This window comes from Trachemys scripta, chromosome 1, assembly GCF_013100865.1.
Source record: "Trachemys scripta elegans isolate TJP31775 chromosome 1, CAS_Tse_1.0, whole genome shotgun sequence".
Taxonomy (NCBI): Eukaryota; Metazoa; Chordata; order Testudines; family Emydidae; genus Trachemys; species Trachemys scripta.
In genome coordinates this window covers 93,183,520-93,198,779 of record NC_048298.1, presented here as the reverse complement: position 1 = coordinate 93,198,779, position 15,260 = coordinate 93,183,520, and the positions used below count along the sequence as shown (strand labels likewise).

At 44.4% G+C, this 15,260-nt stretch overlaps 1 protein-coding gene across 17 annotated transcripts in view; it reads right to left on the bottom strand.

The window, feature by feature from the left end:
- The window catches only part of RBFOX2 (RNA binding fox-1 homolog 2), a 250,700-nt gene that overhangs the window by 54,841 nt on the left and 180,599 nt on the right, over positions 1-15,260 (bottom strand). For 13 of the 17 annotated variants that reach the window (XR_004646662.1, XM_034777756.1, XM_034777715.1 and 10 more), the window contains 2 exons: positions 14,999-15,223; positions 4,985-5,131 (listed from right to left, as the gene is read on the bottom strand). Coding sequence is in view for 16 of the 17 variants with exons in the window: in XM_034777756.1 (XP_034633647.1) it covers positions 4,985-5,131; positions 14,999-15,223 (372 nt within the window). In the remaining variant the exon portion in view is untranslated. The remainder of the gene's footprint in view (positions 1-4,984; positions 5,132-14,998; positions 15,224-15,260) is intronic. The other 4 variants (XM_034777735.1, XM_034777743.1, XM_034777674.1 and 1 more) reach the window with 1 other exon arrangement.

Genomic DNA, 15,260 nt, shown 5'->3' with positions numbered 1-15,260 from the left:
ACCATGATGCTGAGACACGAGATCAAGATGAAGAGGAAAGGATATGGGAAGCCATAACAATAATGCAAGGAGATTGGAGAAACAACACTGTCTTGGCCATGCTAGAGCAATAAAAATAAGATTGGCAGAGTCCAATTTCAGCTTAAGAATGATCTGAGGGATGACTGGAATTGAAGGAAAACCACACAGGGATGACAATTCCCAGCCCACGCAGAAAGGTCAAGGAGCCTGGACAGAGACCCCCTCAGGAGCAAAACAGCTGGCATTTCTTGTTGTCTTTCATGGCGAACAGATCGACAGTTGGGATACCCCAAAATGTAAAGATTGACCATAAAACTCTGGGCTTCAGGGTCCATTTGTGATTCAGGGAGAAATTTCTGTTGAGATGATCCGTCAGGTGATTCTGGATCCCACATAAGCGATCGGCCACAGGGGTAATGTTTTCCCTGATACAAAACTGCCAGAGCCTGATCGCCTCTTGACACATCACGTTGGAGTGTGCTCCTCCATGTCTGTTCACATACAGTAATACATTGTGGTGGTATTGTTGGTAAGGATGTGCACTACCAAGTCCCTGATGTGATCTTGAAGTACCTGACAGCCACTGTAGATGGCATGAAGCTCCAGGACATTGATATGCAGAGATGCTTCCTCCTCTGACCACAGTCCTTGAACTTTCAGTGACCCCAGATGTGTTCCCCAATCTATTAAGGAGGCAACAATGACAAGAGACCTGGTTGGTGAGAAGAGAGAGAAAGGAACGCCCAGAGAGTCATCCAAGCAGGGCCAGCATTAGACTCGCTGGAGCCCAGGGCAGAAAGCCAAAGCCCCACCGCAGGGGGCTGAAGTCCAGGGCCCTGAGCCCCACCACCTGGGGCTGAAGCCAAAGCCTGAGTAACTTAGCTTCACGGGGGCCCCTGTGGCATGAGGCCCCAGGCAGTTGCCCTGCTTGATACCCCCTAACGCCGGCCCTGGCTTTTATATGCAGAAAACCAATTATTGTGGCACAGGTGGACCGTGGAATTTTTATAGCATGTTGGGGGGCCTCAGAAAGAAAAAGGTTGAGAACCCCTTGCCATACACCACTGGAAAGAGTCCAGGATTGGCAGAGGACGTTGAACTAGTCTGTCCAAGAGATGACAGTTTGAGTGATACACCAACTTCAGCCACATCTAAAAAGAATGAAGGCACTACCTGGCAAATTGGACTACCTATGTGCTTGCAGCATATGGCCTAGAAACCTCAGGCATACTCAAGCTGTGGTTGAGGATTGAAACTGCAATTCCAGACAAAGATGGTGAATCATGTGGAACCAGTCGGTTGGTAGAAACAGTCTCAAACTCAGAGTCTAGTGGGGCCCCAAAAAACTCAATTCTTGTAAGTCTGAAACAATGTTGACTTACCACTGTTTTGGATGAGACCTAGATGACCAAGTAAGCGTAGCGTGAACTGAAGGTGAGAGGATTTTGTCTCTTGACTTGCCCCTCAGTACCAAAGCGTACAGATAAAAGCAGCTATAAATTCCCCTCTTCCTGAGGTACTTCTCACCACAATCGTGCACTTGGTAAAAACCCAGGAAGCAGAGGACAGATGAAAGGAAGCACGGTGTACTGATAGTGCTGGTCTACCATGACAAACCTGAGAAACCTACTGTGGCTCGGAAGAATTGCTACATATGGAAATAAACATCCTGAAGGTCCAGGGCAGCAAGCCAATCATTGTGATTTAACACAGGAAGAATGGTTGCTAGGGTGACCTCACATATCTGACGTTCTATCAGACAACAACCCTCACTGAGACAACCCCAATCTGGACCTCGAGGAGTCCCGAAGACTCTGCAGTGAGAACAGGGGAGCTAGCCCCAATGGGGCGAACAAATGATTGGACTCATCCGAAGCCCAACCTGGGGGCCAGCATCGCTGCTGAAGAGGAATGGGGAATCGATGGTATTGAGCGACACACACTCCCACTCAGTACTGGGAGAGGCACCAACACCAAGGCCCAGAGTGGTACCAAACTCAACAATGGGACCCCCTAAAAGTGCAATGACAGTGCCAAAGGACACACCAGCATCAAGGGGGCCTTTGATGTTGGGCCCAGCATCAGCCTCAACTCCACAGTTTGGGACATGGGCAGTGCATGCTGCCATGCTAATGAACCCAGCAGCTTTGCAACATAGCCAGAAGGTGCCAAAGACGTAATGGAGAACAAAGTAGAAGAAGCTATGGCACTGGAAAACTCCTGAAGTAGTGAAGAGTCAGGGACTGAGCAGCAAAGCAGGTCTGATGCCCGGTGTGGAGACAGTGGAGACAGTTAACAGTGGTGCCAACATCATCAGTACCAGATTCAACAGATGCCCCGTGGCTGGAACCAGGGAGTAAATGGTACCGGCTCTCGCTAATCTCAGTGCAGTACCAGGGACTGGTTAGACAACCTGCTCCACCCCATATGCCAGAAGGAGTGTGATGCTGGTCAGCACTCCTCTTAGAAGAAGCAGAACAGTCTCCCGAACCTGAAATGGTTCCGATTAGTCTTATCGGATGTCTTTCTCGCTGCACTGAAGGAATAACAACTCCTCTTTCTCTTGGACGAAACACCAGAGTCCGAACATGGAACAGCATTGCTTGCTGGTTCTGAAGGCAACCACTTGTAAGATGAGGGCCTTGGTGCTGAAGTGACCTGATGGTCTGCTCCAGAAGGTGCTGCTTCGGCTGTAAGTCTCTTGCTACCTGAATCCTCTTTTTGAATGATTTACAGATGGAGCACCATTTCTCACCGAGATACAAGCACTTCATGTGGGGATCACTATTAAGGAGGGGCCTCCCACAGGGAAACCAACTACTCTAATGCTTTACTAACACTAAACTAAACCTAAGGGACTATTAACTACTATTCTAGAGGAAAAACTCAGAAAACTGACACTGAAAACATAAGGTAAAACACCACACATAGCTCTGACTCTAGCCACGGGTGGGGAGAAGGAACTGAGGTGGGTTGGGGCATGCCGCCCTTATATAGCCAGGTAGAGGCTAGGGCCACAGGGCACAAGCACCGCCCCTGCAGGTGCTGCTAGGCAAAGTTCTCCGGCTTCAGTGCACTGAGCATGCACACGCCTACATGGAATACAAGGCCACATCTACTTGAAGAACCACCCTATTATCCTCCAGATGCTTACAAATTGATTGTTTAATTATTTGTTTCCAGTATCTTTCCAGGTATCAAAGTTAGGTTGACTGGTCTATAAGTCCTTGGGTCCTCTTTGTTCCCCTTTTTAAAAAGGGATACTATATTTGCCCTTCTCCAGTCTTCTGGGACTTCACCTGTCCTCCAAGAGTTCTCAAAGATAATTGTTAATAGCTCCAAGATTACTTCATCTAGTTCCTTAAGTTCCCTAGGATCAATTTCAGCAGGACCATCCAACTTGAAAACATCAAACGTATCTAACTAGTCTTTAACCTGTTCTTTTCCTATTTTGGGTAACATTCCTTCTCCTTCCCCCTTGTTAATATTAATTGTGTTGAGTATCTGGTCACCATTATTGTTTTAGTGAAGACTGAAGCAAATCAGGCATTAAATACCTCAGCTTTCTTGATGTCATCAGTTATTAGTGTTACTTCCCCACTAAGTAGTGGGCCTACACTTTTCTTTGTCTTTCTCTTGCTCCTAATGTGTTCAAAAAACTTCTCCTTGTTGCCTTTTATGTCCCTTGCTAAGTGCCTTAGCCTTTCTGTTTTGTGCCGACATGCTCGTGCCATTCTTTTATACTTCTCCTTAGCAATTTGTCATTATTTCCACTTTTTGTAGAATTCATTTTTGATTTTCAGGTCATTAAAGAACTCCTGATGGAGCCAAATTGACCTCTTACTATTCTTCTGATCTTTCCTTAGCATCGGGATAGTTTGCTGATGTGAATTAGGTATGGTTTCATAGGACACCTGCCTCATTTACTGAATACTGTTCAAGCTGTACAATGACTGAAGCAAGAGTCCTGCAGAACCAGTAGTAGTCGATGGTGCAGTTAGAAATGATTTAACACAACAATCAGGGAACAACTATTAAAGTTGCATGAGCAACCTTAACATTGTATTTCCTGACTTGAGTTCTTCAGTCTGCAGCCTTAGTATGCAACAAAGTTTTATTTTGTTTTATTAAATAAAATTCCCTAGATTTTGTTAAAAGAAAAACAAAAAACTGAATTACACAGAACTATTTGCAGACAGCACTAGTGCACTGTCAGCCACACAGGATGAGCAGCCAACAAGCCAAAGGTTCCTGTGGATTGTTTAGACCCTTCACTTGAAGCATAGCTCTTGCAAAGCCTTGTATCATCCTTTGAATTTTTGTGTGTCCATGGTGGACTAGTCCCTGGCCATACATATGAAGACAGTCTCTGCCCCAAAGAGCTTACAATCTAAGAAGTAGGTAATGTACGAAGGCTGGGTGGAGAGGGGAGCAGGCTAAAAGATACAGTCAAACTACACACAATGTGTATGTTATATACTTTTTAAAATACTATCCCCTCCCCAATGGCTCCTCAAATATTATTTGGCCAATTTCTTCACAGGAATCTCTTCATAAGATCCCAGAAGTTGATCATAAGGAGGGCCTTAAATGTTTCATGAAGTTTGTAAGCAATTGAAAAACAACGCTTTAGAATGGGAACACTAAATCAACCTTAGCTATGAAGCCTTATTTTCGCTAGGCAACAAGGCAGAATTTTATCAATTGTTTGCTAACACATGATAAAATCTTAGTGCAGAAAGGGCAAGTGACAGCAAGTAGAGGTAAACCCTACCTAGTGCTTACCTCGCCCTGCTAATATGTGAAAAATACAAATTGCCCTGTTCACATTGGGATTTTACCACATTAACTAATACATAGTAAAACACCTTTTTTCTTATCATGGACACACCATCAGTGTCACCATGTACTGTACTTGTAGTGAAGTAGAGTCTATTGTTCCTTAAGGGCTTCAGTAACTTACCCCAAACATCTGTCGGAGGTCTGGATCCCGGAAGCGGAAGGGAATGTTAGAGACATGAAGCCGCTTTGGAGTTGACTTGCTCTCGGTATTCTCACTGCTTTGTGTCTGTGACTGCTGTCCATCTGTCTGTGCCCCTCCTTCTGTCTGCTGAAATCAAACAGTGACAAAAAGAGAAGTGAAGAAAAATCATACAAATTCCAACCACCCCTTATGAGGTTGTCTCTGCCTATGGATTTACACTACACTTGTAACTGTGACACAGTAAGTATGATAAACCCAGCAATCAACTGATCTTTTATTTCTCCCTCCTTTCCATGAGCAAATAGTAAGAGGATCTTGGTCGTCTTTCTCTCCCCTCCTCCCCCAATATAATCTTTTATCTTAGTAGGTTTCTTTTTTTAAAGTAGTTTCTCCTCTCTTTCCCTTGGCTTTTCTTCCCTTGTTACCATGGGAAAGCTACAGTGAAGAGGTGGGTCTTCTTTTTTGTCTCCTCGCTGGCAAGTAATATTATTATTCTAATCTCTTATAGCAGCATGTTGATGTAATAATCAAAATCCCACGACTGAGGTGCAGCTTTCCAACAGACTGATGTCAGCAATGCACCCCCAGGCAAAACTGCATCTGTTTTGCTGTGTTCCATTCAGAGAAGTACCACCTCCAAATATGACCTATACTAAAATGGTTCAGCCCAGGGGCAATGGCTATGCATTCTTATGTTTAATTTATTTCAGTTAATTTTAAATCTACTTCAAGAAATTAAATAAACAAATATCGCCATTTTTAGGTTCTGCCAAAACGCAACGAGCCACACTCCTATTTGGGCTTTGCAGCCAGAATGTACGTGCTGCCCCTAAACCTGTTTTGCATCATAGATGATATCGAGGCACAAATGAAGATGTCTTGGTAGGAGGTTTTAACACTGAAATTGAAACAGCCAGATTTATTTAATCTCCATTTGAATCTCTCCTCCAGGAGATTCCACAAGCTGTGTCAAGACTTTGTTAACCCCAGCATGGGGGAACCCATCCCTTACTCTGAGACATGAAAAATGCACTCACTGACTCATGCTTGCCAGCAGAACAGTGAAATTGATAATAATCTGATCAGTTTTATTGCTGTGTCCCTTTCCAGCAGCTGTGAATGGTATGCCAGGATAATCACCAGAGCGCCTATTCACCCCTTCTTTTGTCACCTGTCTCAGATGAAGGTTTAATGCTTTGGCTGGATGTCTAGTAAATTTCTTAAGCCCTGCTTCACTCTCTCACATGGTGTGGACTTACTTCTCCCCTTCACCCACAGCAATAGTGAAAACCTATTGTGTGGGAACTCAAAGGGCTAGCAAAGACTAGATTCAGCCTGTTTTAAACACTTGCAAAGACACATCCAGGCCCTAACAGCTTAAAACAATCAAGTGTTTTACTGCTGCTGGACATCCATTTTGTCTATCAAATGTGCAAAGAAATACTTCCCGGGGACTTAACCAAAGACTGGGCTCCTCCACCACTGGCTGAACTTACCCAGCGTGTCCTGAACATTGTGCAGCAAAGACTTGGAAGCCTCCCAGGATATGTCTATAGAGCAATGAAAAACCCATGGCTGGCCTGTGCCAGCCGACTTGGGTTCACGGGGCTCGGGCTGTGGGGCTCTTTCATTGCTGTGTAGACTTCCAGGCTTGGGCAGGAGCCCAGGCTCTAGGACCCTGAAAGGTGGGAGAGTCCCAGAGCCTGGGCCCAGAAGCCTACACAGCAATGAAACAGCCCCTCAGCCCCAGTCAGCTGGTATGGGCCAGCCGTGGATTTTTCTTTGCTGTATAGACATAGTCCCAAAGACCTGAAAAGAGGCATCTCTCCATTGCTATACAAAATGGGCAGCAGTAGCACTGAAATTCTCTCAGCCAGAAGCCTCTCTCTTGGAGACACACACGAGTTATACAGGACCAACAATAGCATGTTAACAGTGAACACTGTGGCCTCGGCATGCTGATCAAAGCAACGGCAGCTTTCCATTTCACTTCACTTAAGCGATGCAGGCAGTACAAATGAATGTGATCCATTTGGTATAAACTAGCAGTGAGGGGGAGAGTGGAATGGCATGGCTATGCAAGCATCTCTATTCACAAGTTGCAGTGAAGGGGACAGCAGAGCAATATGAGCCTACCACACACTGGACAGAGTATACCATTTACAATCAGCAATGGTTTACCCACCCCCAAATATCAGACACAGACAACATCCTGACAGATACCATATCTAAAATGTACCACTTCCAGATGCCTTTCCCTCCCCTCACCCCGTGACAAAATGCATCTCCAAACACATGCGTGGTGCACCCTAGGGGAAGAATCAATGCAGTCAGCTTGTGATTAAATCACACCATGCTATTTGGCGGTTTTATTTTTATGACTCCATCAGAATCCTCTGCTCCCGGGGGCAAATCTGTCCAAGGAAAAGGACAGAACACATGGCGGCTCATCCATCACCAGTGCAAACAGTGCCTAGAAATTAGTGTTCCAAAACAACCCCCAGAAATCATTAACTCCCCCAGTGCTACTGAGTTTTGAAGGGAATCTCTCTTCAGTCAGGTTTTATGCATACTCTGGAGTTCCATTAATGCAAATTTCCAAGCCCTGTGCTTCCTGCAACAGATGGTAAAAGTTGCAAGTAGACACATGCCCCACCAGATAGGTATGCACCCTCTGTCCATCCCTCCCAAGCATGACAAATGTAGACTCTATGAAGTGAGGTATGTCAGCACAAGTTTAAGGACTCTGAACAGTTTCTGATGTTATCCGCCAAGGAATAGGTCTGTTGCTTCAATAGGCATGGAAACCAGGAGGCTGTGAACTAGTGGAACGAGGAGAATGTAAAAACTCTTAGAGGCAGGAACTCATGTCTTACTAAGCCTGTACTATGTCATACAGCGGCCTGTTCAAAAATCCCTCACAGCTGTGCCTGCATATGGCAGCGTGCTGCTGCCATACAAGAGAGAATATTTTACAGCATGCTAGCTTTGTACAATGAGATAAGGCTTCAAACAGGGAAGACAAGAGGTCTTCTGTCAAACCTCACCTTGACTACGATAAGACTCCCAAGCTCAGAGACAGGTAACACCAATGCGGAAGGGTACATTCTTCTACATGAATTCAAGAGTTTCCTGCTAATGTCAGATATGTTCCCTCTCTGAAAGCTATAAACTGCACTTGCAAGGGGATTGGTTCAGCAGTCTAATGGTTCTTTCCCATTTCTAATGCCTGTGACCCTAAAGTGAGGTTCAGTCTTTCAGCCAGCATGAGACTGGCTTGATACGTTTGTGTATTGCAATATATTCAGCTGCAAATACAAACAGAAGAAATGGCTTCCTAAGGTCTTGTTTTTGGTCATTCCTTGACTTAATTCATCGGGAGATGAAAGGGAAAGGCCTGGAGCTTGTTTAGAGGCAGTATTTTATGGAGACTGGTGGCAGAAAGTTGCCCTGAGTTGCATAATAAAAAATACACACTTCACAAACCAAATCTCTCCTCCTCACACTAACTCTCAGTTACTTCATTCTGGCCTGATAGCAACATCTGACAGCGGGGAACTGGACTTCTCCCTCCGCAAGTCCGAGATACTTACTACAACCTGTTGTCAGTTCAGCACAGTGGGGTGCAGAGTCTCTTCATGTTCCTTAAATCTCAACTGCCAGCAAGGAGGCAATAACAAGGAGACTTTGCTGTGGCAGAGATTCTGGATTTTAAAATGCTTTTAGTCCCATCCTGCATTCTCACATTAGTCTGTGTAATTTACATTGATGGTAATTAGAGAGAGAAGGTGATGATCCTTTTTTGATTCTTCTTCAGGTCTGAGCTTTGTGTAAGCTTGAAAGCTGGTCTCTCTCACCAACAAAAGTTGGTCCAATAAAAAAATATTCTCTCACTCATCTTGTCTCTCTAATATTCTGGGACCACCATAGGTACAACAACTCTGCATACATTGGTGATAATGTCACCTGGCACTATGCTTATGGGCCCAAACTGTTCTGAAGCAGCTAGTTCCACAGATTGCATGCTCAAGTTAGGGTCTCAGTTAAGATTTCGGAGAAGCAGGGGATCTATACTGCTTGAGCCAACAGTGAATATTTATCTGCCTGGGTGAGCAGACATAGGGTGAGCAGACAAAGGGAGACTGACAACAGCAAAGGTATCAGCCAGCACAGAGACTATAAATACAAAGTACAGTTTGTTTCTCTCCCTCACTTGCTTTTTCAGATGCAAGTTATGGAAATAAAATGTTTGGAAATAGAAGATCCAGAATCTTGTGTAGCCCAAGAACAAGGGTAGACTGTGGGTACAGTTTATTTACAAAACGGACAGAGAAATGTAAACTATTAATGCCTGTATTCAGAGGGGAACTAGATTGGCTTATGAGCTTTGGGGTTGAGCTATAGCATTTTTTGAGTCCACTAGTTATAGTTGGGCCCCAGATCAGGAAACTGGTTAGCTCACCAGCTATGGAATGACTGAAGGCAGTGACTGAGATTCACGACTATTTGATGGCTATGTGGCTACAGAAATGGAAAGTTGCTTGTTGAGTTTTTTGGAAACTTGGGGTGGGGGTGGAGGGGTCTCAGTCCAGCTTTCAATAGGTAAATGTTCACATGACAAAAGCTACCATCATAACAGACACCCTAGGAAGCAGTTTAAATAGAGGTTCAGAGTAAGGACTTAAAGGGCCATGGACACTGAATCCCCCTCACTCCTACAGGTTGTTCCTCCAAGTTAAGGTTGAAGTACACTGTCATGGGCAGTGAGTGTGGGAACTTGAATGGTCATTGCCCATGCTGTACCTCTTCTGAAGAGAGAGGACTTCCAGTATCAATCGGCACTTTTCAACAGCACTAAATTTCATTTTTAAAATTAACAAATCCATTTCCATTTGTATTATTTACCTTAAAAATAGGGAGCCCAATTTCCAGAGATGGCAATATGGAAGTTTAAATGCAACTCAGAACATGCTAGGAATATAATAAGAAAGGAATTATTTTGGGAAATTCTATGGCCTGTGTTATACAGGAGGCCAGACCAGAGGATTATAAAGAGTCCTTTCTGACCTTGGAATCTCTGAATGTATTAAATGTTCTTCTATGCAATGGTGACATGCAGTGTCCAGACAGGATTGTTTTGATGGCCACTAAGCCAGAACCTTCATGAAAGTCTCTTGGGACCAAATTCATCTTTTATCAAATAGGAAGGTTTTGGCACACAAGCCAGAGAAGGTGGTGGTGAACAGCTGCCCTGCTTAGACATTAAACAGTGGTTTGTAAGTGTGAAAAACTGAACTAATCTGCTTCATGGTCAGACCATGCTCTCAAGTTCCAAATTTCATATTTAGTTACCCCAAGCCAGTGGTTTCCAAACTGTGGACCATGGAGTGGTCCACAGAGAGCTGGTCGGTCACATAGTGATGGCCCCTCCTTCGCCTGTTAAACTGCATTAAGAGACAGCTAAATGTAAACATTACATACTTCCTTAATATTAAATTTCCTAGGTACACAATTGCTGTAGTTACCATAGGGATTTTACATTATTTGTGGGAGAGGAGATATCCATGGGACAATCCTTCTGTTAAGACACGGTTCATGCTATTAAAAAAAAAAAGTTTGGGAATACCCTGTCCTAGGAAAACCTTGCGCATTCAAAAACATACGTTTAGATGCATGTAAGACACCCAGAAATCTGAAAGTCTAGTCCCTATCTCACCAGTCACATTGACCACGGTACATGGATCCCACCGTGAATGTGATTCTTCATTCTCTAATAAAAAAGTACATCTGTATTCCTTTGGAAGATGTGCTGCATTTACTAAATGTGTTTAAGTGACAGTACGTCAGAGACTTATCTCAGACACTGCCCTCTGCAATTAGATTTTGTATTGTACCGGTTCATGACATAATGCAAAAGGCAAGCTCTTAACATCTGCCATTTATGAGGCTGCATCAGGAACTTTCATATAAAGTAATTTACATACGTCTATGTCTATACAGTTATACTTCTAGATATAGACACACACACACACACACACACACACACAGCTTCTTCCCACTATTCAACTGGCTTCTTTCATCAGTTTTATTCACCTTATAGGGAAATCATCTTGTTTTCTACTCTCAGGAAAGCCATTTTAGTTCACTAGATGGTCAATCATTCCTCTAAATAAGTCTTTCCACCTTGGGCTGTCTCAGATTGAGAGTCCTCAGGCTGTTTTATGTCTACCTCTGTAATCTGATAAAAACTCAAGAATCATAGCAGTGACAAACTGAGATGCAAGGTATCAGTCAGGGAAACAGACTCTTCCGCTGTAGGTTGTTTTGTTAAGCCAAGTTTGAACTGATGTCCCTGTCAATTTTTGATCCAGCTCTCTCAACTGTGCTTTGGGCACAGTGTGGGAAGAAAGGCCAGATGCTTTGGAAATAGACTCATAACCCCAAGTACCAGGCAGGAAACACAGCCCAGCACATGAGGTCTGATCCTCAATAAGTGAGGGGCCAATACCACAAATTAAACTCAAGCATAATATGAGCAATTAATGTGCAAGTTCCTCCATTCACAGTTCCATTTCTGTGCTTCTCAATCCTGACCTATAGCATAAACATTATTTCAATCCCAGGTTTCTCCTTGGCTGACAACACACTCACGCTAGAATGTGCACTGGTTTTACAATGTAGAGCAGAAGTAGTCAGTAGGGGGACCGCGGGCCAAATCCAAACTGCCAGATGCTTTTAAAAGGACCCCAAATATTTTTATTTACTTCCCCTCCCTCTCCCCCACGCCCCCCGGAGTCTGGACCTTGACTATACCCTGACCAAGAAATTTGGACCTTGACAAAAAATAACTGATTACCCCTGATGTAGAGAAATGGCCAGTATGGAGTGGACCTTGACTCCCAAAGTTTATTTAATTTGCGACCAGAGCTGACATTTGAACTCAGGCCTCCAAACTGTGTTAATTAACTCACTTTGCCACTGTCAGTCTCCTCACATCAGCCTGTCTGGCTTGTGTGCCAGAGCCTGGCTAGCTCATAAGAAAAGAAACTGGATGAACTCATTACACTGTCGCACAGGCTTGTTATGTCAGATGTAACCAACCCAAAACCAATTCAAAAATGACACCCTGTCTTCTCAGTTTAACATTTCTGCAATGACCCAGCCTCTGCCAGGCTGAAAAGCGGGAATTCTAAACTCTTCCTCCCATCCCCTTTTTGCTAACTGACTGTGTACTGCACCAAATGGACATCAGCACAAACTCTGATCTTAAAAGCAGGGAAAGGTCTCTTTTCTCTGGTTAAAGGAATTCCTGAAATGCCCCTGGGAGTCTAGGCTTAAGATCACAACAGCAGGGGAATCTGCGGGCCTGTTGGGTCTGGGATCTCACTTGCACACATGTGAGGGCAGCTGCTCTTGTTGACTGCTGTAGCAAGAGGAGCGCATTAGAGGCCCTAAGACAACTTTATACAATATTAGGTTAGTACAGTCTCATGGGCCAGAAGACAGGATGAGAAAGAGGGAGAACCTGTGTGTGACAGATGAGTGCACACATGCAACAAACACACACAAGTATGTACGTAATAACTGGCATATGTGATGGACAATGCCTGTGAGTTATGGGTGTGTTCGGAAAGGTAGCATCATCTACCTGGTGTGCTGTATTCTAACACCCACCTTTGGCCTGAGTAACTAAGCCTCCTACTTCCAACACAATACAGTGAGTTTCGCTTAGTCCCCACATGACTCCTCAATGTGTTGAGCAAAGAGTAAAGCTAAAAGCAAATACACCCCAGAGCCTATATTCCACGGAATCAAAAGAGCTTCATACACTAAGATTCCACTAGAGGAATAGAAAGGGATAAGTGCAGAAAGATTCAAGGCCCAAAGCATGCAAGACATAGGTTGGGAAAGCCCTCAGCAACTTTGTCCACTCCCGTTGGATTTCCATGAAAAACACAGTGGCTTACCACCAACTGGAATCCTTTCAGGTTAAAAAACTGCCACCACTAATGTGTTCATGTGTTTTCTTGAAGGTGGTTACCTTTACCCCTTCCTGGCCAGCTCCAGTTCTGTGCACTCTACTTTGCAGTGTTCACTTGCGCACCTTTAACTATGCTAAATGGTTAGAGCAGACATGCCTACTGTTCCCAGTAGTTGGTACAAAAGTTACATGCTAGCCAACCTATCACCTAACCTCTCCCAGTTACACTCCCTCCACAGATTCCTGACAACAATTCTCCCTCTCATGGCAGGCATCCAACAACACACTCCCTCCCACACAAGCTTCTATTCTCTCCTCATAGACTACTAAGTACCACTGCCTCACCCTGCCAGAGCACATATGCAGACTCCTATTCTCGTTCTTTTGGCTCTCTGGAGCTTGTATTAGTCGATGAAACACAGAGCTCTTCCCTGCAATGCAGTGGAGATGGTTCCTAATATGGAAGAGGAACAGGAGGGTTGGCAGCAGCTTGCGTCCAGGGTCAAGGCTCACATTATTCATTTCCATTTAAAAAAACCATTCTTAATGTCTGGACAAAGATAGGAACAACATAAACGCATGGAAAAAGCAGACAAGCCAGGAAGCACTCTGCATTACCATGCAGGAGATCTAGGTTGCATTCCCAACGTCCAACTCCATCCTGAGCTGGTAGCACTTAGTATTGCTTTGCATTGCCAGGCAGGAAACTAAAATTCCAGTTCCTGTGTTGTGTTCACTGGGTGGGTGGGACATGGGACATGGGACAGCTAAGTGTCATAAAGATTACTTATATGGCTCTGCACTTGCCTTGCATCAGCCTTCGGTTCCATTTCCAGTCATGATCTGTCATTGACTAGGATTGCACTGCCCTGTGGCTTAGTAAGGTGTTTGAAGTGAACTGAAAGCATGGTCAATGTACTTTACCGGGCTTATACCCTTTCCTTCTGTACAGCTGTGAGAGAGAATCCATTCATCTTGTGAACACCATAGCTCGAAGCATCTCTCAAGGTCAAGACCAGTGCTGTCAACAGTGCAGCCATGGCCCATCACAGAGAGAAGGATGCTACATGCTGTGCATCCATACACACTTGAGCTGGCACTATATCGGTCCTTCCAATCACTGGCACTAAATTCACTCCGTACTTATAGGGAAAAAAAATAATCTCTAGCAGCCAAGCACCTAACTACAAGGAAAACTGAAAGCATTAGCAGATTAAATCCATCCCTTTGCACTGAAGGTTCTCACCATAAGGCTCTTTATTAGGAAGTTAAATCTTAACAAGTGGCTTAAGGGGTGGATAAAGCTTTCCCTGGGATAAGCTGCCAGCATGTTGTCCAGTTCCAGGCTATGGGAAGATGAAAATGAACAAGGAAGAAGGTGAAAGTCTTTGATTAGTAAATGGCTGCATAGCAGCCAAAGGTTGTCTCTTGCCTAGGTCTGCCCCCCGGCACCCTCCACACACACGGCCATCTTCAAAAAGCCAAATTGTCTCCCCACTCAACTGGGATAATTCATCTGTATCTACTAATTCTAATCCTATCTATAATTTCAGCCTTTTAGGGCTTGTTTTCACTTTTTTTTTTTTTAATGTGATTGCCAATTAACTCAAAGTAGTTAACACCTTTGTAAAGCCTGGACATCCCTAAATGGCTGTTCTAGGCTACACTTCACTCACAACATTTAAGAAAGCCACCGCAAACTATTGCTACTCTTTGTTGTGACAGAGGGGATAGTTCTCTCTTCACAAACACAAATTTATCAAGAGAGTATATCCGAGGGGGAAGGTAGGAGCATTGCACTGGGATGTGAAAGCCACTGGGCTTTCATAATTCTCTCACTTTTGGGGTACAAGCGGCCCACCTCTGATATAAGAGCAACATTACCTACGCACTTATGAGACATTAGGGATGGAAGAGAGCTATCAGGTAATCTAACCTAAAACAGTTTCAGGAAAAGCACTGTATGAATGGCACTGTATTGGTTTTCCCCCTCTGCAACTAGCCGTGCATACCGTAAGAGATCCATTCTGCGTGCTGGGCGTATTCGTGCTCTGCTCTCCATGCGCCTGCGTACTTCCGTAGAGTGTCAGATTGTGCTCGCTGGTCTGGCCTGCATAGTCCTGAGTGTGTGGCACCCCATACTCTGTGGGGATCCCATTCTGTGGGGGTGGTGGGAACGGGATTGTGGTGAATGGCTGGACCATTGCATCAGGAGTGGCTGTTGGCTCCTGGTTACCCTGGAGAAGGGGAAAGGAGAAAATGGATTTAATACGC